A 27792-nucleotide genomic window follows, 5' to 3' on the forward strand; every position below is an offset into this window, starting at 1 on the left:
GGATCCTTCCACTTGTTCAGATTACGAACCTAAGGGGGCATAAATTCAAATTAAGAAAAGACAGATGTATAATAGATGTGCGGAAATTTGCCTTTAGCCAGCGGGTGGTTAATTGCTGGAACAAACTTCTATCTGTCGTTGTGGAAGTTGATATGTTGAATAAATTTAAGGAGGAACTGGACAGGCATTTGGAGGGAATGGTGTGATTTTTTTTTTTTTTTTTTTTTTTTGGCTGATGCTGCATAAGCTCATACATTTGCTTTCTTGCATCACATGCCACTACTACTACTGAATTTTTTTTTTTTTTTTTTTTGGTTGGTTCAGCATAAGCCACAGGCTTCCTTGAACCATAAGGCTAATAATAATAATAAAATAATTAAGCGTGATATAATTTAATTGATAAATACACAAAACAACAAGCCCAGCACCGAACCTTGAGCGACTCCACTAATAACATTAGTTCACGTAGAGCAGTGAACTAATGTTATTAGTTCACTGCTCTACGTGAACTATTATTACTTCTCTCTGCCTCTCCAATTCAACCATACTGGAGCGATCTGATTGAGGTGTATTTTTTTTATTATTATTATTTTTTATATAAACCCCAAATGCGAGAGGTGTTAGAACCTATAGTACTTAGTACCGTGCTTGGGTTGGAGGTTGTGAAGACGAAAGAAGATATTTGTTGACATTGGACTTGAACTTCTGTAGACTGTAATTTTCAGGAAATACGTATGAAGGAAGGTTGTTCCAGAAAATGGCAGTTGAATGAATAAATGAGGAAGATGAAAAGTTGATTCTGTGGGTTTGAAGTTGGACAGTAAATGGATGTTGGCTGGTGCCGGCACGTGTTCGGACTGTTTTGAAAGAGAGAGAGAGCGGGAATTATAGAAGCCAATTCAGAAGAACAGTGCCCATGGAAGTATCTGTAGTAGAGGCATGCAGCAGAAACAGTATGTCTATGAGAAAGCGAGTGGAGAGACTCTGTTAGAGATGAATCATTAATTAACCTAACTGCCCTCTTCTGAATGGAATCAAGAAGCCTGAGAGAGGTTTTGGGGGAACTACCCCAGATGTGGGAACAAAATTCCATGGCAGGGCGGATTTGCGATTTATAAGGCCTTCGATGGTTTGAGCATGCTGAATTCTGATGGGATTCTTCCAATTGCTCAGATTACAAACTTGATAGGGCATAACTTCAAATTGAGGAAAGACAGTTGTAGAATAGATATGCTGAAATTTTCCTTTAGTCGGCTGGTGGTTAATTGTTAGAACAAACTTCCATCTGTTGTTTTGGAAGTTGATAGGTTAAATAAATTCAAAGAAGAACTGGACAAACTTTTAGAGGGAATGGATGTGTATGTGTGAAATTATTTTTATTTATTTATTTTTTTTGCTTGATGCAATATGAGCTCATACACTTGCTTTCTTGTATCACATGCCTCCATTACTACTACTGCTAGTTCCCCTGTTTCATTCAGTTGGACTTCATGAAAGAAAGAAAGAAAATCATGAAAGCATGTGTAAGATTCTGCATGCTATGAAATACCAGGATTATGGTTGGAATGCAGCGATCTTAAGATTATTGGTTTATGGGGGGGGAGGGGGTCACAAAATATATTTGTTTTCTGTGTTTGTGGGACAGCTGTGCGACAGAAGAACATCATGATGTGCAATACTGGGACAAGCTGGACGAGTTCATTCCAGGACAGTATAATATAAATATATTCCTTTAGTGCAATCAAAGAATGTTCTTCTTCCACCCCTGCATGTCAAACTTCAATTGAAAAATTTTGCGACTGGAATAAATAAAGACAGTAACAGATTTGCATACTTGAGAAGTGTGTTCCCTAATTTAATACATGGCAAACTTAGGAAGGAATTTTCATAGTACCCCAAATTTGGAAACTCTCGAAATACAATGTGCTTAAACCCCAGTTATCATTTAAGGTAGTAGTACATGGTTTTTTGGGTAATAGGAAAGAAGACGACTACGAAATGTTGGTGTCTAATTTACTTGAGTGCAACAAAAACATGGGCTGTCGATTGTCATTTAAAATTCATTCTTCATTCCCATCTCAAATTTTTCCCCAAAAATCTGGGAGATGTGAGTGATGAACAAGGGGAGCAGTTTCATCAAGATATTTCCATTATGGAAAAGTAATGATGGGGGATTACTGCTGCTTCCTTGTGAGGGAGAGTAAGCAAAAATACAAGAGAAAATGCCTTAGTAGCAAAATTTGTAAGGACAGTTTTAGGTATGTTGATTATATATTATTGAAATATAACTATTCGGCTAAAATTTATGATATTTTTTCTGAAGTTAAATGAATTATAGAGAATGTGTAATATTTTTTTATTCTTGTATTACAAACTTGAATTATACGTATATATCCTTTTATTTTAGCATTAAACGTTGGTACATCTTTTGACGTAGACATGATAGAAACTTTTTATGGTGATTTTTGGAATCTGCCCTTTTATTTCCTCCAGAATAACATATTTTCATTGTGCAGGTATGATAAAAAATATGTTGTGTTAGCTAGTATTATTAAGTACTCTCCCAACCTCTACATCATCTGCAAATTTTGGCATCGTGCCCTCTATCCCTTCGTCAATGTCATGTATGATTAAAATCAGAATTAACAGGGATCCAAGACCCACTCCACTTTAATGAAACCAAAATCAGAGACAACGTATGATTGTTGTGATTTATTCTAGAAAGGCAACACAGAAATCCAGTTAGCAAATCCATAAAACAATGTCAAAAAAAAGACCTTGGACTTGAATCAAAAGGTTGATGGTGCAGAGAGTTTTACAGAATGTGACAGATGGCTGCAACATTAGAAAAAATGGCAAGGCATTCGTGCATTGATAATTAGTGGTTAGAGATTATCTACTGATCAGCCTGCTGCTCAGAAATTTACAGAAGATTTAAGGTTATTTATCAATAGAAAAATGGACTTCAGAACAACTATAATATGTACAACCCAGGGCTATGTTATAAAAATTTACCTAGAAAAATTATAGCAACAAAAGGAGTCCGAAATACCAGGATGTCATACCATATGTCAGAGAGCGAAAATCACTGTAACTGTCTGAACAATGCAACTGAAACTAACTTATGAATTGCTCATTTTTGATATTGGTAAATCAACTTATTTTACAATTTTAAAATATAAATTCTTCACCAGTTTATTACCACTTACAGTAATCAGCATGGATGAACTCTGCATTAATCAAAGATTTTTTTTTTTTTTGGTTTGTAACTTCTATAAAGAAAGACTTGAAAAAAAATAAACATATCTGAAAAGGCTATTCTATTCGTGGATAACATTCCATTACATCCCAGTTGTGTTGAACATATAAAGTAAGGGGCATGGAAATGCTTTTACCACAGAATATAATCTCCTTAATCCAACTTATGGATCAAGTGGCATCTACAATGTCTAAAGAGATGACATAGGCTGAAGTTTTTGAGTTCTGTTTTGGATAAAATAGATGATACAAATATAGGTTATAGAATCATTAAAATTATTGACATCAAAGATGTTTGTACAATATAGCACTAGTATGAAACAAAGTTCAACATTTAATAATCTTGGAGAATTCTTTTGCCCAAAGTTGACAATGCTAATGAAAGTTCTGAACTACGAGGTCATGAAGAGCATTGGTTATTAACTGATTTCAGAAGAATTGAAGGTTCCTAAAGATTTCCAGCAAGAAGACACACAACAGTGGATTTCAAAGAAATCACCACTGCAAAAAAAAAAAAAAAATTATTACCCTGAAGATTGTTTTCCCTAAATTGAAAAATTAAAATACATATTCAGGAAGAGATCATACACACTATGATGACAGAAACAGTTGTATCTAAATATGAAGAATAAAATACCAAATCAAATATAGTGTCAAATATTTCTCATGCAACCACCAAAACATGCCACAGATACAGATTTACATTATATTGAACAATGGCTCCATTCAATAGTCAGTGATGTGATGTTTATTAAAAAAAAAAAAAAAAAAGACTGTGCCAAGAAACGTCACGTTTCATCATCTAGACATTTAATATTTTAAATTGTGAACAGATAACGTTTTAAGAGAAAATAAAATTTTTATGATATGTATATATACTTTTTTATGATTCCCTGATGTAATTCACTTATTTTGATTAACCAAGCAACTGCTCATCTCAATCATGCCAGGTAAGAGGGTTTCTGGTGCGTGCGTGCATGTGTGCATAGAGAAGACAGCTTCTACTGTTATATATATAATATATAACATTAATTTAATATAAAAAGGAAATAAACTATAATGGAAACTCGATAACATAATAATACATATAATATGTGCGTGTGTGTCGAAGACTAAACGAAGTGTAAACTCGATAACATAATATATATATATATAATGTAAACCCAATATCATAATATATATCTTTAATAAAGTAAATTTGATCACTGAATACATATTATTGCTTCATAGTGTTATTATTACATTTAAGTATGTTAGCTTAATGTAGTATTCTCAATTAATTTGAATGAAATTGTGCTTTAGACCAGAACAGCAAAAGAAAGGAGAAAATGGCTTAAAGTAGCTGGAGTGCTGTGATTTGGAGGAGAATGGGGGAGAGGCAATTTTTTCCATCTGAATCATGGCCTTACAAAATGTATTATTTGTTTGATATTTGTGGATCTATCTAAACAGGACATGATATACCCGAGGGGGATGTCTTTGTGTTTGTTTTGATGTAAAGGTCATGAGGATACAAGCATCAACTCACTGTTCTGATGGGCCTCTATGGGAGCTTGAAAAACAGGATAGATACCCTCGAAGGAATTAAATTGGGAATCCATCAAGCTCTCATCTACCCACCTCAATGCCAGGGTGTGTGCTTATGCAATACATCAATAGCCCCAAGGCAGGATATGCCAGTCCTACAGGAGGTAGCAATTGTCAAATCATATGATTCTCTTGTCATGGAAACTGGAAATATATTTTGCAAAAATGAATAGGTGGAAGTGAAAAAGGGTATGTCTGCTGCAGACAAAAGTTGATGAGGTTCATGATATCTCTTAAGTGCACAAAAAGGCGATATTGTTATACACATTGGCACTAATGACATGAAGAGTAGGAGATCTGCAGACTTACTTAACAAGTACAGGGCAATGTTTGAAAAAAAAAAAAATAACGAGTTAAGCTTAAATATGAAAGTGTCTACAATTCTGCCCAGATAGGAGGAAGTGCATGATGAGAGATTTGTCAATCAATTCGGTCCTGGAGAGATTGTGCAAGGAGGCTTGTGGGATAAAACTTTTCTTGTCACGGGTTGTGCATGCTATCAGGAGAGACTCCTTCTATGGAATAGGATACAACTAAATAGAAAAGGCACAAGAATATGTGCTGATGCTATCGAGGTGGTCTGAAAACTGTTAGCTTAGGGGTAATCGCAGACTAATAGATTAACATCAGGGATTTTAAGCCCTGCCATGGGGGTCATCTTGGAATAAGGAAATATGTGGACTGTGTTAGAGTAACAAACAGTAAGAACAGATGCATTTATACTTGAAAGTATAGCAATGTTAGAAGCATTTATATATTTAATACGAAAGCCATTTTGTTTTGACAGTCAGTGTGAACAATAGACTTAACTGATCGGGCTGGAAGTTTCTCAAATTGAAGATATTTCTTCCTCGGTGTGCAGAAAGTTGTTAAAATTTAAAAATTCCGAATAGTTTTATTTTATTGAGCAGGCCAGTTTTGTATTACAAACAAGAATAGTTCAACATTCACTTCATAGATGGAGCCACAGGAAGATGTTACCTTTTAAACGAACAGTTGTCTAAGTTGATAAGGCCTTTTTTTTTTAATTAACAATTTTAACTTTAACTATTTAACTGGTTACAATTTGCACTTTTGCACAATCATGTTTTTTGTTCCGAAAAAAAAAAAATAATAAATAATAATAATAATAATTATTTATTTATTTCGTATGATGTAATCAATACACGAAGGAACCAGTTTTTTCTCGATTCCTTCGTGTATCGTGGCCGGGATATCCAACTAACTGGTTGGTTCGGCACCATCGTGATATCCAGCCCGAGGCGGGAGTTGAACCCGCGACCTTTGGGTTACCAGGCAGGCACTTTACCTACCCGGCTAGCCCGGTCAGCATAATAATAATAAAACTCTGCAAACAATTGCGAAATTTTTGCAATGGATACAGCTAGCTGTAGCCGTTGCATATGACACGCCTAACCGATTTGGTCTCAAATTGAAGGTATTTCTTCCTACTTTCACAGAGACATGGGAAATATAAAAATTCCGAATAGTTTTATTTTAAAGAATGGGCCAATTTTTTCTACTAGTACTGCCTACTTTAAAAGAAAGAATAGTTTTCACAATGGGTACAGCTAGCTGTACCCATTGTGACAACAAAAAACTGTACAGAGAAATAGGGTGTTCCAGTAAATCAGAATGTCTTATAATGGGGTTTTTAACTTTTCAGATATTGACTGGAACTTCTGGGATGGCCCCTCAAACATTAGCAATACTTTTGTGAATTTATTGGATGTTGTTTTCTACTTCAGCATGTTAGAGAGGTAACGAGAGAGAGAGAGAGAGAGAGAGAGAGAGAGAGAGAGAGAGAGCAATATTTATGATCTGATTATTGGAGTGATTCTTCATGCATTAAGAATATACCGATAAAAGAACAACTGAGTGATCACAGTATGTGGACTCATGGCAAAAAAGAAATCTGTATGTAATGCATATAAATTATCAGGAGACAGAAGTCCATGGTAGATATAAGCTAGTCTGTAATTAAATCTAAAAGGAGGCCAGGCAAGTGAAGGCAAATTACAAGAAATCTTTGGCAAAGGATGCAACGAGGAACAGCAAAGACTTCTCAACTCTTGTCAACTCTAGAAGGAAAAGGATGAATCAGATTGGTCCACTTAATATCAATGGTTCAACTGTTGATCATCCTGCTCAGGTAGCTGACAAACTGAATGAGTATTTTGCATCTACATTCACACATGAGTTATTAAGGGAAGAGAATGCCAGAAGTTTATCAAACTAATAGTGAGCTAAAGGATTTTGTAATAACTGAGAGCAAAGTATAAGAGAAATTGTTGAAGTTAAACGTAAGAAAGACACCTGAGGTAGATTTGATCTATCCAGTTATATTAAAGGAGGTAAGCAAACCCTTAGCCATGATTATGAGAACATCCTTGGACTCAGTGCAGGTCCCCACGGTCTGGAGACATGCTAATGTAACTCCATTCACAAAGGGGATCAAAGTGTGACATGAGTAATTACAGCCCTGATAGGTTAACTTCTGTTCCAGGTAAAATAATGGACTCACTGGTTAAAGATGCACTGCAGGATCATCTAGACAAGACTGCAGTTGTAATTCAGACACAGCATGGGTTTGTTAAGGCGATGCCTTGTCTGACCAGTTTGATTACATACAGGGGCATAGTTACCATATAGCAAAAGTAGGCAAAGGCTAGGGGCCCTACTTCACCAGGGCCCATAAACAGGTACAAGTAGGGGTCGCCCCTACTACTATATGGCCTAGACAGACACAATATGTAATGAAAATATTTTTATCACTGAGCTCTTCAACAACGTGATACATCTAGAATAAGGAATGAATTCTTCTTATTTATTAATGGTATTACTAAATAAGAAGTTATTAATGATAGTGTTGTTTGTAGTAATGTTGTAGTAGTAGTAGTGTTGTAGTAATGATTGTTGTAATAGCAAATCATCATTTTTCGACATTCTTCAAAATTTGTATAATTATTTTGGAAATAGTACAAAAATATGGGAACTACTTTCTAAATTTAGTGGGGAATCTGAAGTTACTTTAAAAAAACCAAACCCTGCTCACTGGGCTGGTAGGTTATAGTCTGTAACAGTTGTGAGAGTTCATTTTGCAGTTATTATAAAAGATTTGTCAGAAATAAATCTTAGATCAACTAAAAAAGCAGACCGAGACAAATTGCTTATAATAGTGAAGCAAATGATGACATTTGATTTTATTTTCATTTGTATATGTTTTAATAACTTGATGTGTAAAATTAATTATGCTTCAAAAACTGTACAGAAGCATGATATAGACCTTGATGAATGTACTTCTGTATTGGATCGAGTCAGTAAAAATTTACAAAACATTTGAAATTCATATGAACAAATTAAATACAAATCTGAGAAATTGCAAAGAATTTGGGGTGGATCCCAAATTTGAAGACAAATGACAACGTAGAACTAAAGGGCAGTACAATGAATGAGCTTCAGATTTTCTGTTTGATAATAGAGATCAGTTTTTTTAAAATCAGTGTTTTTTACTGTTTTAGACAAAATTATAATACAAATTAAAAATAGTTTCAAAAGTATGAAGTTAGTAAAAAATTATTTTGCAATACTAGAACCGTAAAAAAATAATATGTCAAATGCTAATATATTAAGTGAGCATGAAAATCTCATAAAAAAGTATTCATCTGTACTCTCTCCCCAACTGCCAATTCAATATTGTAATTTAAACACACTTATTAGACAAGATTTATCAGCAGATATGTCTATCAGACAAGTTTTTTATTTATTAATTTTAAAATACAGGCATTTCTCGCTTTACGAGTTTTTTTTTCCCAAGTATCAACAAAATCGAAAATGTGAACGTTAATTGCAAAAAATGAATGTTAAACATTCATAAATACTGCATTCCAAACCACATGCATAGCTATACAATACAGTGTACACCGCTTTACTGATATTAATCAGTTCCAGAGACACCATTGTATTGTTAAAATATCATAATGTGAATCTAATAACACATTGTTTTTTGGTAATTCGTTTCAAGATCTTGGAAGTTGAAATTTTCGCTGTATAACTAAGCTATTTATCTCTCTAAAATGTCATTTTTAAGGTCACAAGCCTGACCTTAAGGCCATATAAAAGGTTGTGAGTGTGGTTTGTAAATTGTATTAGTTACCAATTCAAATCATTAAAATGCACTACACTTTCATCGTTATCATATGTTCCGTTATAAGAATCAATTTTAAACGCCTTTGTGATATTTTTCTAAAGCACATTTCTGGAGGCCACGACCATAAAACAATTTGCACTTTCCGGTTTATTGGGCTTTTCTGTTACTGCAAGCAATTATAAACGGGTAGTAAACTGAAAGATACCGATAGCTAGAATTGTGTGGTTTTTTACATTATTATGGTGAAATGTGTTTTCCCTTTACTGAAATCTTCAGTCGTATAAAAAACAAATTTTTAGAATCTTCTCTTCATTCCTTTTTTTTTTTTAACCGAATATTGTTAGATGTAGACATGTATAGTATCTTATGTAGGACGGCGCCTGAACGTCAATTCATCTCTGCCTTTGTACACTGTGATGATTACAGAAAGCACTGTAAAAGGCCAGAAATGTGTGTAACGTTATGTTCGTGCAGTGTGTGTGTGTGTGTTGTTGTGTTGTTTCTGGCCATTTTGTCACCAGGCAGGCCTGCTCCTGGAAAGCCTGCTCAGTGTCCGCCTACACCACGGGAAGGTAGGCCACAACTACGCATGTATCGCGACCTACCTGGTTTAGCAGCTCTTACTGCCCTAATATCAGAGCAAAAAAAAATAAAATAAAAAAATAAATAATAATAATAAAAAAATATATATATATGTACCTAAGAAAATAATAAAAACTAGATAATAAAATCCTGTCCATCGGGCAGCCCAAACCCAGGAAACCAGCAAAAATGAATAAATAAATAAATACAAATTAAAAGTGAAAAAAAAAGTAATAATAAAATAAAATAAAATTAATAAAAAAAATAATAAATAAATAATAAAATAAATAGATAAAAATAAGAATAAATAAATAAAATATAAAATTGAAGATAAAAAAAAATATATATATATATATATCTGATCATGCACTGGCCAAAAGCCAGTGCCAACAGAGGTCTCCACTAGGAAGGCTAGGAGGTATTCCGTAGTTGAGTATGAAGACGTCTCCGGTGATCAAAAGCATGACGAGCAAATTCTCGCAGGGACTGGAAGTTTTCTGTGGTGCTCAGGAAGTCCGGCTCATTTCCGGGGACAGTGATACTGGTGGAGAGAAGAAGGTTCTGTCAAAGATCTTGGTATTGATGGCAATGGTATAAAATATGTTCCCAGTCTTCTGGGTCACCACAAGTACAGAGAGGTGATTCAGCGAGGCTGAAAGTTGCAAGTTTGGCATTAATAGAGCCATGACCAGAGAGTAAGTAGAGAGTGTACAGACCAGGGTGAAACCATTTCTGAGTGGACTCTAACGTGGCAAAGGTGACGTTAGGGATGAACTTTAAAGTAACAAGACCCTTAGAGGTAGCAGACCATCTATCTTGCCAGCTCTGCATCAAAATATTCCAACAGCGTCTTTTCTCTGCCTTGGGATCCACAGTGACATCGATGGTAATGCCAAGAAATGTGACAGGGACAGCGTGCCTAATGTAGAAGCACAGGCCTCGATACATAAGAAAGAGATCGAGGGGCAGACAGCCATTAAGCACCTGCAAAGCAGGAGTAGACACAGACCTACAGGCCCTGCACATTGCTAAAAGCATTTTACGTTGAATGCTGTGAAGTTTATTCCGTACTGAAACCTTCTTAACATGCCAGAACATGCGGCCGCGCCATAGGAACAAATTGGTAGAAACACAGCTACCAATCCGCGCCATAGGAACAAATTGGTAGAAACACAGCTTTGTAATATAACCGTAGAGAACGAGAATTATTAAGACCCCAAGATTATTTAGAGAGACGTAGAAGTGAGAAGGTAAGTTTTTTGACTTTCTCTGAGAGATCTTCCAAGTGTTTAGTAAATGTAAATTTACTATCAATGATCAGACCAAGAAATTTTAGAGAAGAAACCATGGAAAGTGATTTGTTTTGAAGTTTTACAACAGGTGGCCGTGAAATATTAAGCGAACCCTTAACCAGCATCATTTTAGTTTTCGATGAGGATATGGATAACTTATTTGTGGTGGACCATTGAGAGAGATCTGACATGGCTAAGTTGGCAGTGCTTTCAAGGGAGGCACGGGAATTGCCCTGGATCAGCAGGGTGAGATCGTCTGCATAGGCCAGTTTGGAAGTATAAGGAATAGTTTTAAGGAGCTATTCGTCAAGAACGATGTTCCAGACAAGTGGTCCAAGAACAGAGCCTTGGGGACAGCCCCTAGTGACAGAGCGGGAGATAGAGTTAGATCCAGAAATAACAGAAACTGTACGGTTTTCAAAATAACTTCTTAAAAGGTTATAGAGAGGAAGAGGACAATCGGCAGCACGTAAGTGAGCAAACAAACTAGACCACCATAACAGATCAAACGCCCCAGAAAAATCAACAAAAATAGCAAGAACGTATTTAGAATTTGCAGAGTTAACTCGAGAAAGGAATTCAACGACAGCTTCTTCAGTTCCTCGTTCAGTTCGGAAACCATATTGATTGTCTGATACAAGAGAGGTGTTCGTGAACAGTGAAGTGAGTCTTATAGCAATTAGCCTTTTAAGTGTTTTGGCCAAATGCGATAACAGAGCAATAGGACGGAAGGACTTGCCACTTTGGGTGTTTGAAGGTTTAGGAATTAGTTTAAGAAGAGCTGTCTTCCAGATAACAGGGAATGTGCTTTCATTCAGACATTTGTTGAATAGAGTCGGAAGAACCGTCGGACGTAGCTTGTGGAATTGTTTGATAAAGATGCCCTCATGAAGGTCGAGGCCCGGACAACCAGAGTTAATTTTTAGGACAGCTGTGTCCACCTCCAGCTGCGTAAATGGCTGAGATTCAGAAGTAGTAGTGTAGGAATTATTCAGCTGTCTTATTTGTTGATGAGTAGTCAAGTCGTCCTCTGGGCGTCAGAAGGAAGCAGATTGTCCAAGATAGTGTTGATGGTGTCCTTCCAAGTGAGAGTTTCTGTGCCGTTTGCGGGTACTGACCAATAAACAGTAGGGGAATAGGATTTGTTCCTCGTAAGGCGATAAACAAGGCCCCATGGGTCCCGATTGCCAGTAGAAGTAACAAAGTTCTGCCAATATTTTATTTTACAGGTAGTGATGGTTCTGACGTATTGTCTTTTGAGAACTTGATATTGTATTTTAAGACTTTCGACGTCGGGAGATGGCCAGTTCCTGCGATGTCGTTGGTAAGTGCGTCTAGCCCGATGCACTTGCTGACAAAGCAGAGTAAGTTCTCGGTTCCACCATGGAGTGGGATGGGAGGACTGAATTTTCTTTTTGGCTGCTTTATAACAGGCGTGGCTGGGAGCATCATTAACATAGGAAGCTAATTCAGAAACTGTAAAGTGATGGATGAAGTTTATGGTTTCAATTGGGAAATCAATGTTGATTGAGTCATTAAACCAGTTCCACATGATGCGCCGCAAAGAAAATCTAAGGTCCTGTAGTGGAGGATTATATGATTGTGCAGAACAAGTCACGGAGAAGGTGATTGCACGATGGTCACTTGAGCAAATGTTAGTATTTACTGTCCAGTCATTAATGTTTGAAGAAACGGTGTAAGAAGTAACAGTGATGTCTATATTTGATTCGCCATTTAGAGAGCTGAAGGTATAAGGTGAGCCGGGTTTATTTAGAACCGTCAGCTCATGTGAAAGGAGAAAGTCTTCTATGAGTGAACCCTTGTTATCAGTATGGTCGGAGTGCCATAGACTGGATTTGGCGTTAACATCTGACATTATGATAAGTTTGGCAGTACCTACCAAAGAAATAACTTGATCGAGGTAGGCAAGATGAAGTGTAATGTCGGAAGTTGGTGGGCAGTATAGTGAGACTAGAAAGTAAGAGCCATGAGGAGTAGACACACTTATGCAGACAGCATGTTGATTAGTAAGGCTGATTATCTTGACTACGTCCAATTTAGAATTAACTATGATGAAGGCCGTACGTGGTTCAGCATGTTCCGGCTGAATAACCCTAAAAGAGATAGGGTATCCAGTTATTTTACCGCGGAAATGGTATGGTTCTTGTAAGGCTATAATATCATATTTAATTTCGTCGGTTACCTTTCGGACTTCATCGGCCACCAATCATGACCGCTGAGCATTCAGTTGAAGCAGGCTAAGTTCCGAGACGGATTCATCTGCAGATGAAGAACTGCTAATAGACAATGTATCCATAGTTAGCCTGTTGTCTTACAAGATCTATGATATGCAAAAGTTCTGGGTATTTGTAATCACGAATTGCCTTATTCATCAGCGGTCCTTAATCGTGCAATCTCTAGAACTCTTTTATATTCAGGACAGTTAGGATCGCGGATGGAGTGCCGAAAGTCTCTTTTACACCTCTTGCAATTTATGCAGCAGGCAGGCTCATCCTTATGAGGGCATTCTGCATGCACATGACCACTACAGGCGCAATGTCCACAGGATGGGGAGTTATGGGTACAGTATTGTGTTGTGTGCCCATATCCCAAGCACAAAAAGCACTTAGTAACTATTGTAAATGGCCTATGCCTATGTGAGCTACAGGCAAGAAATATTCTGTCTATTGATGAAATACACCTGTAAATTTTTGGGGAGAAACTGATTACCCAGTGTACCAATGACAAAGGACCTTGACTTAGTTGTGAATCTGAACGAGGTCTCTTTCTTAATCTCCTCCATTGTGAAATCATAGTCAGCTAGATTTTTACTATACAGTTCTTCTAATATGTCCTCCTTACTTAGATCCTTGGGCACGTCGTAGATAATTATGGAAGGATTACTTTTTTTAGGAACTCCCATAGAGAGTCCTGCAGAGGACAAGGAATCAGATGTTGAGATACTATTTAAGTCCGACTTAGAGGCCTTTTCCAAAATTACGCTTTTATTGCCTGCTAATTTGATTGATTTTATTTTGACTGTTTTAAATTCTGTCTTCAAAGTGTTGGTTACCAAGGTTTTTACATCAGCGCTGGTTTTAAAATTGCTGTTCTCTAATGCTCTAAGTACCATTACATTCTCACTAGGTTTAGCTGTTTGTTCCTTCAGTGTGGGTTTATTTTGGGCTACATCAGCATAAGATCTAACAGAAGGGGATCCCTGTAGCAGGAGGTTTTCATTTTGCACTTTCCTATTAGCAGGGGCCTGAAATTCTGGCTCTTGTACATAATTTGTTTTATTTGGAGTCATTGGGGAAAAGGTTTGTATTATTTTATCTAGAAGATTAGCTCACATATTTATTTCATGATTAGTGGCCTTCAGTACTTCATTTTCTATCAGGAGGGCTGTTGTTACTTTCTCAAGTTTGGACCATTTGTCCATAATAGCATTTCCTGCCTTTTTAGTTACTTTGTTGGTCTCTCCCAAGACAAAGCTCCTCATATCTTTACGCATTTTTGAAATTACCTCATAGATCAAAGATGCGTCCTGAGTAATATTTAATTCTTCAGTCGGTTTGTTATCTTCAGAATTTGCGGTTGTCCCAGCTTTTTGATCAGCAGATAAGCCACCAGCAATATCTTTCTCAGGAGACGATTGTGGCATTTTGGGAAGCAATAAGGGGGTGCTGTCGTTTCCTCCCTCAGACATATCTGTAAGTTTTCTGACACCAGTATTATTTCCATCCATACTGATTCCCTATTCCATGTTATCCAATACAAATTCAGTATTAAACTCGGATATGCTGTCCTGAGAAAAGTAACTATGTAATGGTACAGTAAAGGTGGCAGTTTGGTGTAGTGATCACACGGTATGGGATTAGACAAGGAAATCTGTCAACCTCATTTGTTTATAGCGCGTATGTCAAGCAAAAGGCTAACTGAAGGTTCGAACGCTTTAGCAGACTATGGACGTCCAGTCAAGGTCACACAGCTTGTTCTGCTACATGCGTGGGGAGAACTGTCGCAACAAATGAACAATGGCCGAACACGCTGGTAAAGCAATTACAGCGACGAGCATGCAGAAATTTAAACAGTACTTATCTTTTGTCCATTCTTAAAATGAAATGGTCGCATCTGGCATTTGCACGAGTCCTTCTTGAAGTAGTAGCACTAAAAGGTAACTAAATACTGCTTCCTTAATAAACAAAACTAAAAAATAATCAAATCTTGTTAGTTGCAATTTGTGTGTGCCATTAAAAAATTCTTATGTATTCAATCGTGAAATTTATAATTAAAAGAGAAGTTTATCTTGGAAACAAACGCCTCTTGAAACATTTCTGAGGAAGACGACTCCTTGTGCAACAAACCGAGTGCCGAGCCAATAATGAGTGATCAACTGAGTGTGCATTTAGTCGATGATGATGAAGAATAGACATTCTTTAACATTTGTAAGTCGTAAATAATTTCTCTATTATTATAACCCCCGGGGGCTCGCATCTGGTGTGTATGGGCTTGGCACACCCAGGGTCCTGAGCTGGATATCATCATTCTTCTCTTTCTTGCTGATTCCCTTCTACTTCTCTCTCTCTCTGGGTAATTCAGAAATTTTTTTTTTTTTTGCCTGGTGTAGCATAAGCCTCAGGCTTCCTTGCATCATATGGCTAATAATAATAATAATAGTAATTTGCTTGATTTCAAAGACTACGTGTTTATTTCGTTTGATAAGTCAATCATTGTTTAAACATAAACTAATTAACTAACTAATTTCATTAGCATTAGCATTAGTAGAGGCATATGATGCAAGAAAGCAAGCTTATTCAGCATCAGCCAAAAAAAAAAAAAAACAAAAAACCAACCACTACTCCCATTTCACCCCTCCGTTCGTTCGAAATACCTGTCCAGCTGAGCCTTAAATTTGTTTAGGCTATCAACTTCAACAACAAGCGATGGGAGTCTATTCCACAAACCAACTGCCCGCTGGCTAAAGGCAAATTTCCGCACATCTATCCGACATCCGTCCTTCCTCAATTTGAATTTATGCCCTCTCAGGTGATTATTCTGAGCAAGAGGAAGAATCCCATCGGCATTGAGCATGCTCAAGCCATTCAAAGCCTTATACACCTCTATCAGATCACCTCGCCGATGCCTAGTCTCCAGGCTCTTTAATTTGCAAAACTTAAGCCTTTCTTCGTAAGAGCAACCCTTTGTTCCATTCATTGTTGAGAACATAACCCCTATTTTTAACCTTATGTCTATGGGAAATAAATTCCCGCCTTACGAGTTTTCTTTTTACGAGCACGCGCTAGGAATGAATTAACTCATAAAGTCAAGAACTACCTGTGCCCTAGAAAGTGACTTTTCAGAAATTTTTACTTTATTTATGTTATGTTTTACCCTGCCTGTGTCACTGCCTCTGCCCAAAGATCATTTAGTAAATTATGAATAATAAAAGATTATAAAAGAAATGCTATTGGTCAAAATAGACTGATTATAAAAGAAATGCTATTGTCAAAGTAGACTGTCCGATCTTGCAGTATTGACTATTGAGCATAAATATGCCAGTAAAATGGATTTAAAAGATATTATTAATGATCTTGTAAAGGTAAAAGCGCGAAAAGTAACATTATAACTTTTTTCGTAAATTTATTAGTTATAGTATAATTTTTTATGTTTGTCAAATTGTATTTAATAAGTAGTATCATATTGTAATATTAATTTTCATGTTTTTAATGTTTGTAAAATTATAAATAAATCGTAAATAAAATATTTAGGTTATTAAAAGTGATTCAACATTTTTGTTATATTATACCTAATTAAAATTTATTTTAATAAAAATAAGGGGTCCAAAATGATTTCTTGCCTAACGGCCCAAAAAACTTATCTATGCTACTGATCTACTACAATGTGGTCAAACTACAACTGGATGCAAAAAAATATATTTGATATTATATACTTAGATTTCAGGAAAACTTTTGATACTGTTGCACATGGAAGACTACAGTACAAATTGAAGCATTGTGGCATTAAGGACAAGTTGTTGCTGTGGATAAAGGGATGGTTGAGTTGGAGAAAACAGAGACAGAGAATGATAATCAGTGGACACTGCTCTTCGTGGACTAATGTTATTAGTGGAGTTCCCTGAGGTTCAGAATTGGGCCATTGTTGTTTTCTGTATTTTTCGATGATGTTGATGAAGGTATATCAGGCTTAATGTCCAAGTTTGCTGAGGATATGAAGGTTGGCATGGTTGTTAATGACAGTAATGACAGTACACTACTACAACAGGATCTAGAAAAGTTGAGCTGATGTGCTGAGAGGTGGCGACTGAAGTTTAGCATTGACAAATACAAAGTACTGTGTATGGGTATCAGTAACCTCAGAGTAACATACCAACTGTGTAGCTCGGTAGTAGAGAATGAAAAAGACCTTGGGGGTAATCGTGCAATCAGATATGAAGTTTTCTGAGTGCAGACCGGCTACCAGAGCAGATCATGTTGTCTTGTCAATGATATACAGGAATTTTGCTATCAGGGATAAGGAGGTAATTATCCCCTTGTACAAAGGAATGATCAGGCCACACCTCGAGTACTGCTAACAGGTCCGGAGGCCTCATTATTGTAGGAAGGATGCATGTAGAGCTGCTGGAATGAGTACAGAGGAGGGCAACAAAATTGGTGAGTGGAACAAAGGGTTTCTCTTACCAAGAAAGGCTAAGTTCTGCGAATTGCAGTGTCTGGAGACTAGGCACCTGCAATGTGGTCTAATTGAGGTGTATAAAGTCTTGAACGGTTTGAGCAAGCTCAAATGCTGATGGGATTCTTCCTCTTGCTCTGATTACTCTCCTGAAGGGACATAAATTTAAATTGAGAAAAGTCAGTTGTAGAATAGATGTGCAGAAATTTCCCTTTAGCCAGCGGGTGGTTTATTGCTGGAACAAGTGTCTGTCTGTCATTGTGGAAATTGACAGCTTAAATAAATCCAAAGCAGAACCTGACAAATGTTTGGAGTGAATAGGTGGGTGAAATCGAATTTTTTTTTTTTTTTGGCTGATGCTGTATAAGCTTGCTTTCTTGCATCATATGCCTCTGCTAATAGTAATGTGGGAATTACTTAAAGATATAACTACCATCAAGGATGAAGGGAAGGGTTTTTGCTCTTGTAAAGGAGACTGTAGTGGTTTCATACAATTTTAAAATTCTATACAGGTAGACCAATTAATAATGTTACAAACAACAAATTCTAAATGGGTAGCATTCAGGGAAATAATCATAGAAGCTTCTTGGCTTTTCTTTCCAAATAAGAAATACTATTCAAGGCTTAGACCTAAATGGATGACAAATGATATACTTTGGCTTCTTCTTTCCTTCTAGGTGGTAACCTCATATATAACATCTGATGTTAAATTTTATTTATGCTTCACAGATGATAGTAGGAGTATGTTCATATTCTTGACCTTTCAAGGATTTCTCAAGGCTCCAGACCCTGCTGCATAGCAGTTCCGACACTTAATTCGGATCACTTAGTTCCGACTAAGTGGTCTTTCACTGTTTACTATCCTGACACATTACTTAAGTTTCTTTCTAAGGATTAGCCTCCTGTTCATTTAAAGCACATCTTTCCAGTATCAGAAGGCTTGCTAACTTTTGTGGCCTCATACAAGGACCTAATTTTAGTGATGTGATTTGACTGATATCATCATAAAATTGCCTATCTGTGCAGTGTTGCCTTTGTTCTCCCGATTAGCAGTTGCACTGAATTCTTAAAGCTTTTGCAACGCTCATGGCAAATACCCTTGCATCATGTCTGTATGGATATTTTCAGTCTATTCACAACAGATTCTTTCTACATAATTTTGCAGGCCAAACAGATTATTTCCTACAAAGTCAGTCTTTCAGTGTCAGTCTGGTCTTCATTTAATTCCTGTGACTTTCCATATGCAGTCTCTCTTATTTTTCATGGGAAGAAATGCAAAGGACATTAGATTATGAACTGAACTTGCAACTTTTTTTTTTTTCAAATGCCACTATACTTGTAAAGCAGATCGTCAATTCATATGTGATTAATATCATTAGTTCCCACATGAATTAATATTAACAGAGTCAAATCTTGTTAATACAAAGTTCACGGGACCTAAATTTTCACGTTTTGTTGATAACGAGATTTGTAGTAATGGGATCCCTCAAAAGTGTCAAACTTTTGCCTATTTTTTTTTTTTTTTTTTGTACATACTGTATATCTAAGAATAATGATAAATAATAATAATATCAAAAATAAATGAAAAAATAAATTAATAAAATAAAATATAATAAAAACAAATGCGTTATCTAACAATACAGTAATAGAAATAACACATTTTTTAAAGATTTTATTTTAAAGATTTTAAGATAAACTAAGAGAAGAAAAGCAATTAACAGAAATGAAAATATTGCACAGTACATATTTTGATATATACAGTACAATATTTTAGTATTGCAGTAAAAAGAATTACAATGTTAATATAAAACAAGACATACAAACCATTAACTTTTTAATAAATTAATCTAATTTAAAGAAAGAATCCAATGTTGTTTGCACAGTTTTTATCCTATATGCACTTTTAGCTAGAGCACAGACATTATTAAATGTAATATTTGTTTCTTTATCAATGTTACTGCAGGCCAACACATTCTCTCTTATGCTCAATGTATTTTGGGCATCTTTTTTAGATGGCAGTTTGCGTGCTGCTTCATTTTCGCTGTCACTGGTAACAAAAATATCATCATTTTGCTTGGTTCTCAGAAGCTCTTCTGGTGTTGGCATTGAGGTAGCAACTTCATCATCCACCTTCACAAACTCTTCAAATTCACCTACAAAATCCATATGCTCCTTCAAATTCCTCCATTCCTCGATGTTGCTATCACATTCGTCTTCTGGACCATGTTTTTCAATGATATTCTCTCCAAATCCACTCTTTCTGAAGCAGTTGATTATTACACTTGATGCTATTTTTTTTTTTTTTTGGTTTTTAGGAGCATTAGCAACTAAGGCCATATTGCTCCGGGATATGCGGTGGTCATTCCCTGACCTTTCCGCACCCTCCATATTTGGTGGTGACGGGCTCGAACCCCGGTCTAATCAAGAAGCGTGTGCTACGCACTGCTGCTCCTTCCCACCTGGCTACGGAGGCGCCACACTTGATGCAATGCTGTCTCAAGCAATAACAAGATTACAGATAGCATCCAAGACATTCCAGTTTGGCTGCAAATTGTTCCCTCCTATGTTGCAGATCAAGTCACATCTGGTGAGTATGGGCTTGGCAAACCCAGGGTCCTGAGCTGGATATCATCATTCTTCTCTTTCTTGGTGATTCCCTTCTACTTCCCCCCCCCCCTCTCTCTCTCAGGGTAATGCGGAATTTTTTTTTTTTTTTTTTTTTTTTTTTGTCTGGTGCAGCATAAGCCTCAGGCTTCCTTGCACCATTTGGCTAATAATAATAAGTACCTTATCAGGCGGGCTCTGTATGCTCTCTTGAGGTTATGTATAATGCCTTGATCCAGTGGCTGCATAAAACTTGTGGTATTGGGAGGTGAAAACAATAGGAGTTTATTGGTCAATTTAAGTGTCTCAGTAGAACTTGCTGTACAACGATCTAGAATCGTCAAAATGTTCCTCTTTTCTGAAGCCATTCTTCTGTCCACTTTTGATAACCAAGACTGAAAAATCTTGACCATAAGCCAAGTACTTCTATTGGCCTCATAATCACAGGGAAGTTGGCTAACTTCTTTTAAACATCTTGGCTTAGAAAATATAGCAGTCACAAGTGGGCCTAGTTTTGTACTGAAATCTGAATTGCAGCATAACAGAATAGTGAATCTTTGTTTACTTAATTTTCCACCATGACAAGACTTTCCTCGAACAGCAAATGTTTTGTTTGCCAGCAAATTATAAAATAAACCTGTCTCATCAAGATTAAAAATATCCTTTGCCTCATATTTTTCAAGAATGGGGATATACAGAACACAGCCAATCTGTAGCCTTTTCTTTGTTCACTAATCCAGACTTGCTGCGCACATTTTGTGAATGGAAGTTATTCCTGTTTTTAAATCTTTCAAGCCAGCCACTGCTGCATTTGAAGTCGCTAATTTCATGTTGCTGAGCTAGACAATTCGCCTTTTCTTGCAAAATGAGACCTCATATTGGCAAATTAGATCCACCCATTTGTTGGTACCACTTGAAAACTTTTGTTTCAAGCTCCACGTGATTTGCAGTAAGAATTTGTTTCCTGTTTTTTATTGTTGCTCCAGGGTCATGCACTTCTTTGAGGTGTTTTTTTTTTTTTTTTTTTTTGGTTTTTCGGTACTGTAGATAAAGTAGGTAAAAGGATGGTGTATTCCTTTGCAACATCTGTTTTACTTCGATCCAACCTATCAGCCTCTTGTACAATTTTCACTTTAATTCCATCTGTTTATGTTTTGTTGCCATAACACTGCTAGATAAGATTTAATAGAAACAAATTTTAAATTAATTTAAAGACAAGTTCCAAAAAATAGACATCAGCTCAGATAAAATGGCACAAAGATTACTGTATACTGTAGCAAAAGACAATTTGTACCGGTCTTAATCCCATGTAGAATAAGATAGTGTATGTAAACAACTCAGAAAAAGAGTTTTTATTCTTTTGTTAATTTAACAGCTCATCCTTCAGAAAGATGTTTTTCAGCATGCACTTTTACTTTGTAGCTACCATAAACTGGTTTTCTTTACACAAAAGTAATTTCTAACAAGTCAGTGCCAGGGGCAATAATTGGACAGTTATGCAAAGATTTTTATTAAACATACAAAATACAATATTTATTTCTCACATGGTGAAAACAAACTTTATAATATGTATTAACCAACTTTTGTAATAAATGAATATATTTACACAGAAAAGGCTATCCTTTTGCAGGGGAATGGTATGTGCTTCATATAAACAGGTACTTTGTATAAAACTAATTTGTATTGAGATTTTACTGTATTAACAATACAGTCTAAGCCAGAAGACTAAGAAGTGATTACTGTATTAACAATCACAAAATGATCCAAAGAAGCAAGATTATATAGCATTTGTCAAAAAAAAAAATCACAACTATGTTTTCTCTAGCCTTAATGAAAAATTTTTCTAATGGTAAACAGTGGGAAACTTGGTTCAACTCCATACAATTTATCTTTTGACTGAACATTGTTCACTTTTTGCAAAGCTCTGGGAATTGGGAATCACTGAGTGCACTCTATGTACTTGTGTACCCCCAGAAGATTCGAACCATCTTTTCTATGAATATGTTGAGTATTGTGACTTGAGGGGAAAATTAATCATAGATGCCCCCTAATTTCCACTCCCTTAGTCCTGGATGTGAACAACTGTTACATAGTACAAAAGAAGATTTTTGTGCACTTTGGAACTTAGTGGTCCAGCCATTCAGAAGAAGGAGGATCTTATTGCAGTTGGAGGAGCATGAGCCAGATAGATGCTGAACGTCAGCATAACATTCTACATTAACATGGATTATTATTATTATTGAAGGTGTAGAATGAGTGGTACTGTTCTGGTTATAGGTCGGAGTCTGCCATAGGTATAGGTAAATTTGGGTCTAACGGCTCCTGGGATTTCTCCCATCTCCGCATATATACACTGTATCGGACAAGCCAGGGATTTAAAAGCATATGGTATTTAGCATGTTGTGCCCTTCTTCATCCGGCCTGTTAGCCGCCGGGCCCCTAATGGGACCCAACATTACCATACCTCGCCACGGGGAGGCCGGCCGGGTGTTACCTATATAGTACTCTGGCGGGTCCTGCCACCTACTTTCCTGGAATTTCAGTGGCTAGAACCTTAAAAAATTCGCGGTTAGTTATTAGCATTTGTTAGAATAATTTAGATGCTTGCGAGGGGTTATACGCTGAAATAATATTTTCTATATGCCTAAATGGGTCGGACAGGAAATTTTGATGTGTTAAATTTGGACACGTAGGGCTGAAAATGCTGTGAAAGTCAACAGTAAAGGGGGTGTGAAGACTGGAGGGAAGAAAAGGAAGTAAGGGGCCGATAGAGAGGATGGCCCCGCGATTGCAGTGGAGTAGGCCTGTGCTCCACCAGAGGGAAGAGATTTGGGGAAGGGAAGGAGTGGGGCCAAAGCCCCCTCTCCCCATGGGAAGGGAAAGAAAGCACCGTTCAAGAGAGAAACAGTGTATGTTGAGTCATATGACAACCTTGGATGTCCTTTAGTCCAGGTGCCCAACAGGGCAAGATGAGGTTCTTCTGGTCTTCTATGGTATCTTTGAACAAGTTGAGTCAGAGTCTTAGTTGTGTTTCCATTACTCTGGGCCATTGAGGGATGGCTGTTGTCTCGTGATTTGTGAACTTTTGGAATACCTCCACTCAAGGAGAGGGCAAGGTCCATTGTCTTGTGAACAGATTTTGCGCAAAAAGTTTGAATGCTTTGTAGGTCTCTTCCTCTTGTAGAACGATGTCCTCCTGGTTTCGAAGAAGCGAGTGAATCTTGGTGTATAGTTGACATCTGAGGTCCTCATATTGGTCACACTCGTATACCAGGTGCTCCCAGGACTCCTCCTGTCCACAGGAGCACCGCGGAGTAGCTGAGATTCCAAAGTCATATAGCCGCTTTCTAAATGAGCTATGTCCGGTCAATAGGTAGGTAGGTAGTTTTGAGTCCGGGCAAAAACCAGGCTGGGGAGAGTGGATAAACTTGTCCTACATCCGGTATAAACTTCTTAGTAATGGAGCCTTTGTTAGTGAGGTTCCAGCAATTTTGCCATAGTGATTTTGTGTGTTGCAAAATCCGTCTGTTCTCCACGGTTTTGGAGTTTGTTGGGTCTGTGGTGAATCCTATATGAGAGACTATTTTTCCTTTGGAATGTTGGTACAGCAACCTCCAGCACGCAATCTCCAAGTCCAGGGTAAGGCATCCCGCCAGGACCTGGAGCACGTGGGTGCTCACAGTGCAGCAAGCTCTTGTCATTATGAGTAATATCGATCGGTGTGTCATCTCTGGTTTTTTCTTGTTGACAGCTGTGCTAGTCTTTGTGTACCAGGCCTCAGCTGCATAGGCTAGTGCTGGGATAAAGAATGCCTTATAGAGGATGCCAGGGGCCCTCTTCTTCAGGCCCCAATCTTTCCTAGTGACTCTGGCTAGTAGGCTCGCATATCTTCTTATTTTTGTTCTCAGGTAGCGGAGATGTGGTGTGAAGCTAAGGTTTCTGTCAAGTATCACTACGAGGTATTTTATTTCTGTTAGCAACTTTATGGTTTTCCCATTTATCTTAATCTGCAGTAGTCTTCTAGGGTCAAGGAATCCTTTGAGAAGTATTGAACTTGTTTTTTCTGAGGAGATAGTAAGGAGATTTGTACTAGCCCAATTTTGCAAGTCGCTAGTGGCCCGGTTTGCTATGGTCACCAGTCGTGCCCGGCTGTCAGCCTGCAGCATCAGAACAAGGTCATCCACATATGCCTGGGTTTTAACATTTGGAATATCTAAATTAAGGAACTCGTCTAGGACCTGGTTCCACAAGAGCGGCCTCAGGACAGAACCCTGAGGGCAGCCCCTGTGGACCGGCCTAGAAACAGAAGCGTATGGAGTGGTAACAGTGATTTGCCTGTTTTCAAGATAGGATTTGAGGCATCGATATAAGTCTCCTGTGATATGAGCCTTCTGGAGCCTGGCCAGAACAGCAGGCCACCAGAGAGTATCAAAGGCCCCTGCGAAGTCAATCAATATTAGGAGGAAGTATTTTGTGTTGCAGTTTTTAGCTGTTTCAGTAATATTTTCCAGAGCCTCTACAGCCGAGCGCCCCTTCCTAAAGCCATATTGATTAGGCGACATGAGGTTTGATTCTTGGAAGTGGTTCTCGATTCTTTCGTAGAGAAGGCACTCTAAGAGCTTGCTGAAGATTGGCAGCAAGGCGATTGGCCTACACGACCCTGGCATTCCTTGTGGTTTCGTCGGGTTTTTTAAAATGAGTGTTATTCGTGCCATTTTCCACGCGGCCGGGAAGTGGCCCACCGAGAGACATCGGTTGAGGAGTCCCAATGTTGTGTTCAGTATAGTTTCTACTACCATCTTGAGCATCTTGGGCTCAATTTGATCTATACCAGGGGTCTTTCTATTTTTCATTCTCGCTGCCGAGTCTTGGTGAGTCCATCAGGTGGCTTCAGAAGTGCTGAGGGCTTACTTTTCTCAGCCTTGGGTTTATATCTTTTGGGGAAGTACAGATGCTGGCCTGTGTCCATTTCCTCCTCCAAAAAGATTCCCAAAGTTGTTTTTTCAGGCACTTCTTTCTCCTCAACATCCATTTTTTTTCTTGCTAGCTAGGATGTATTTCAGGTTTCTTATTCTTTTCTTCAGCAATTTGCGGGTGCCTCCGTAGCCAGGTGGGCAGGAGCAGCAGTGCGTAGCACATGCATCTTGATTAGACCGGGGTTCGAGCCCGTGACCACCGAATACGGAGGATGTGGAAAGTTCAGGGAATGACCACCGCATATCCCCGGAGCAATATGGCCTTAGTTGCTAATGCTCCTAAAAACCAAACAAACAAACAAAAACAGCGACAAGGAGATCCACTTTCTCCATTATTTTTTAATATGATTTTAGAAATGCTAATTTTAAAATTGCCTCCATATGTTGGATTTGACATGGGGGATTTTAAGATAAATGTTCTTGCTTTCGCTGATGACCTCCTTGTAGCGGCTTCTACACAGTTGGGGTTGCAGTGCCTTCTTGACAATATTAACTATTTCTTCAAGAGAAGGAGACTATCATTCAATATGGAAAAGAGTTGGATACTCTCCTGGGTCCCATCCAGAAAAGAGAAAAAGTGTAAGATGGACGGGCGCAGTCTCATGATAGGCGATAAATCTTTACTGGCGGAGGATTTACAACAGTGCTGGAAATATTTGGGAGTTAAATTTGATGTTACGGGTAAAGTCCTCCCAAATCTAGACTTGGAAGAGGCATTTGGGAAACTAAATTGAGCCCCTTTGAAGCCACAACAATGGCTTTTTATCCTAAGAGTCTACTTATTACCTAGATATTACCATGCATTGATATTTGGAAAGATAACAGCATCTAGGTTGAATAGGATGGATATATTGATACGAACATCTGTAAGGTCTTGGTTGAGGCTGCCTAAAGATACTGTCCCTCCATATTTTCATGCTGACATTGTTGATGGGGGACTTGGGATTCCCTCCCTCTGCTGGTTTATCCCAATGTTGAAGAATAATCACCTTCAGAGACTGCGTCAATCTTCTCTGGAAGTTGTAAGATCGGCTAAGTTTCAGAGAACAATAAGTAAAGAATTAAATGAAGCATATAAATTGCTCGAGGATGGGGCTCAGGCATTGGAAAACAAAGCTGCTATTAGTAGACAGTGGAGGGAGCTCTTACTCTTCTTTCGACAGCAACTGTTTTCAATACTCCTCACAGGTGAAATCATAGCATCAATGGGTGGGTGACAGGACCAAGTTGTTGTCTGGCCATGCATTTATTGACCTGATTAAAACCAGGATCGGTGCCCTTCCGACCCTCTCTAGAACATCTCGAGGGCATGGTTCAGATAGGCAATGCCAGGCCAGTGCAGTGAGGTCAAGTCGCTCACCCACATTGCTCGGAGGTGCCAGTGGACACATGGGATCCGTGTGAAACAGCACGATGCTGTGGTGAACCTCTTGGAAAATTGGTTGTCGCAAAAAGGTTGGGAGGCCCAAAAAGAGCCTTGGTTTGTTACCCAAGTGGGAGTTCGAAAACCAGACCTCCTGTGTGTGAGATCTCCTTCCGCCTATCTCCTTGATGTTCAGATAGTGGGCACAGGAATTGAGCTTGACAAAGTGCATCAAATTAAAACTCAATATTATAACTTTAATACTGATCTGAAAAATAAAATCATAGAGAATATTGGTATTTCTCCGGTAGTCAGCTTGATAACCGTATCTTATAAAGGGATATGGTTTAAAGGATCAGCTGACATATTGTTACAAATGGGTTTAACCCAGTTGGATCTCACAATAATGTCTTTGAGGGCACTGCAGGGCACCTTGGGCTGCTGGAGGGCTCATCAGCAGATGCCTTAGTAATTGTATTGCTGGTGAATACTTATCATGTAACTACATGTCAATGTAAGATTTTAGGCTTTACTGTTTGAAAAAGCAGAAATTTGTAAAAAAAATAACTAACATTGTGAATAATCATCTGATAATTTTATTGTTACATTCATGATTAATGATATTCAAAATGATTTTCTATTAACTGTAGGTAAAAAAGAAGAGGACCAAACTTCAGTTCATAAAGAAGAATTAAAGGCTGAAATTCAAAATGATGATTCATCATCCCTTTTTAATGTTACAAATGAAATGGCAAAAGTAAGCTTATTTATTATTTTTTTTTTTTGTACTAAAATATATTGTCAGTAAATGTCTTACAAGAAACAAGAGAGAAATAAAAAGATGATTATGAAGCAACTAAAATACATTTTTTTTAGTTAGTGCTGCAGAATACTTGCTTCCTTGTATCTTTTGCAATACTAAATAATGAAGAGCTAGAATATTAGACCATCTATTCTAGTAAGTTAAACATAAATGTACTTTCCCTGAAACATTTTTTTGAAATTTGGCCTGGTGTCAACCATTTTTGGGTACAAATGATCCTCTTATTACTGATAAAGTGATTATAAAGCTTAAATAGGTATATTTAATTTTTATCCAATTTTCTTAAATTTACTAAAAACAGACTTTCACATTATGAGATATAAGAAGATCCTGAAAATGAAAGGTACCTTTCGCTTTTCCTTCTTTTTTTTGTGTTGCTTCTGTCTCTCACTAATCTTAATTTCTGCTTGGCTGTAAGTGTCACAGTTCTTGACCCTGTATAGCAGTGCTTTCAAGAAAAAGAC

General features: G+C 37.5%; 1 protein-coding gene across 4 annotated transcripts in view; it reads left to right on the forward strand.

The window, feature by feature from the left end:
- c11.1 (maestro heat like repeat family protein c11.1) overlaps positions 1–27792 on the forward strand; it is a 1259325-nt gene that overhangs the window by 686654 nt on the left and 544879 nt on the right. For all 4 annotated transcript variants that reach the window (XM_090383553.1, XM_090383554.1, XM_090383556.1 and 1 more), the window contains exon 25: positions 27156–27262. In XM_090383553.1, coding sequence (XP_090239679.1) covers positions 27156–27262 — 107 coding nt within the window. The remainder of the gene's footprint in view (positions 1–27155; positions 27263–27792) is intronic.

The sequence above is a fragment of the Mastigoproctus giganteus genome, chromosome 10 (assembly GCF_048544385.1).
Source record: "Mastigoproctus giganteus isolate SK-2022 chromosome 10, ASM4854438v1, whole genome shotgun sequence".
Classification (NCBI taxonomy): Eukaryota; Metazoa; Arthropoda; class Arachnida; order Uropygi; family Thelyphonidae; genus Mastigoproctus; species Mastigoproctus giganteus.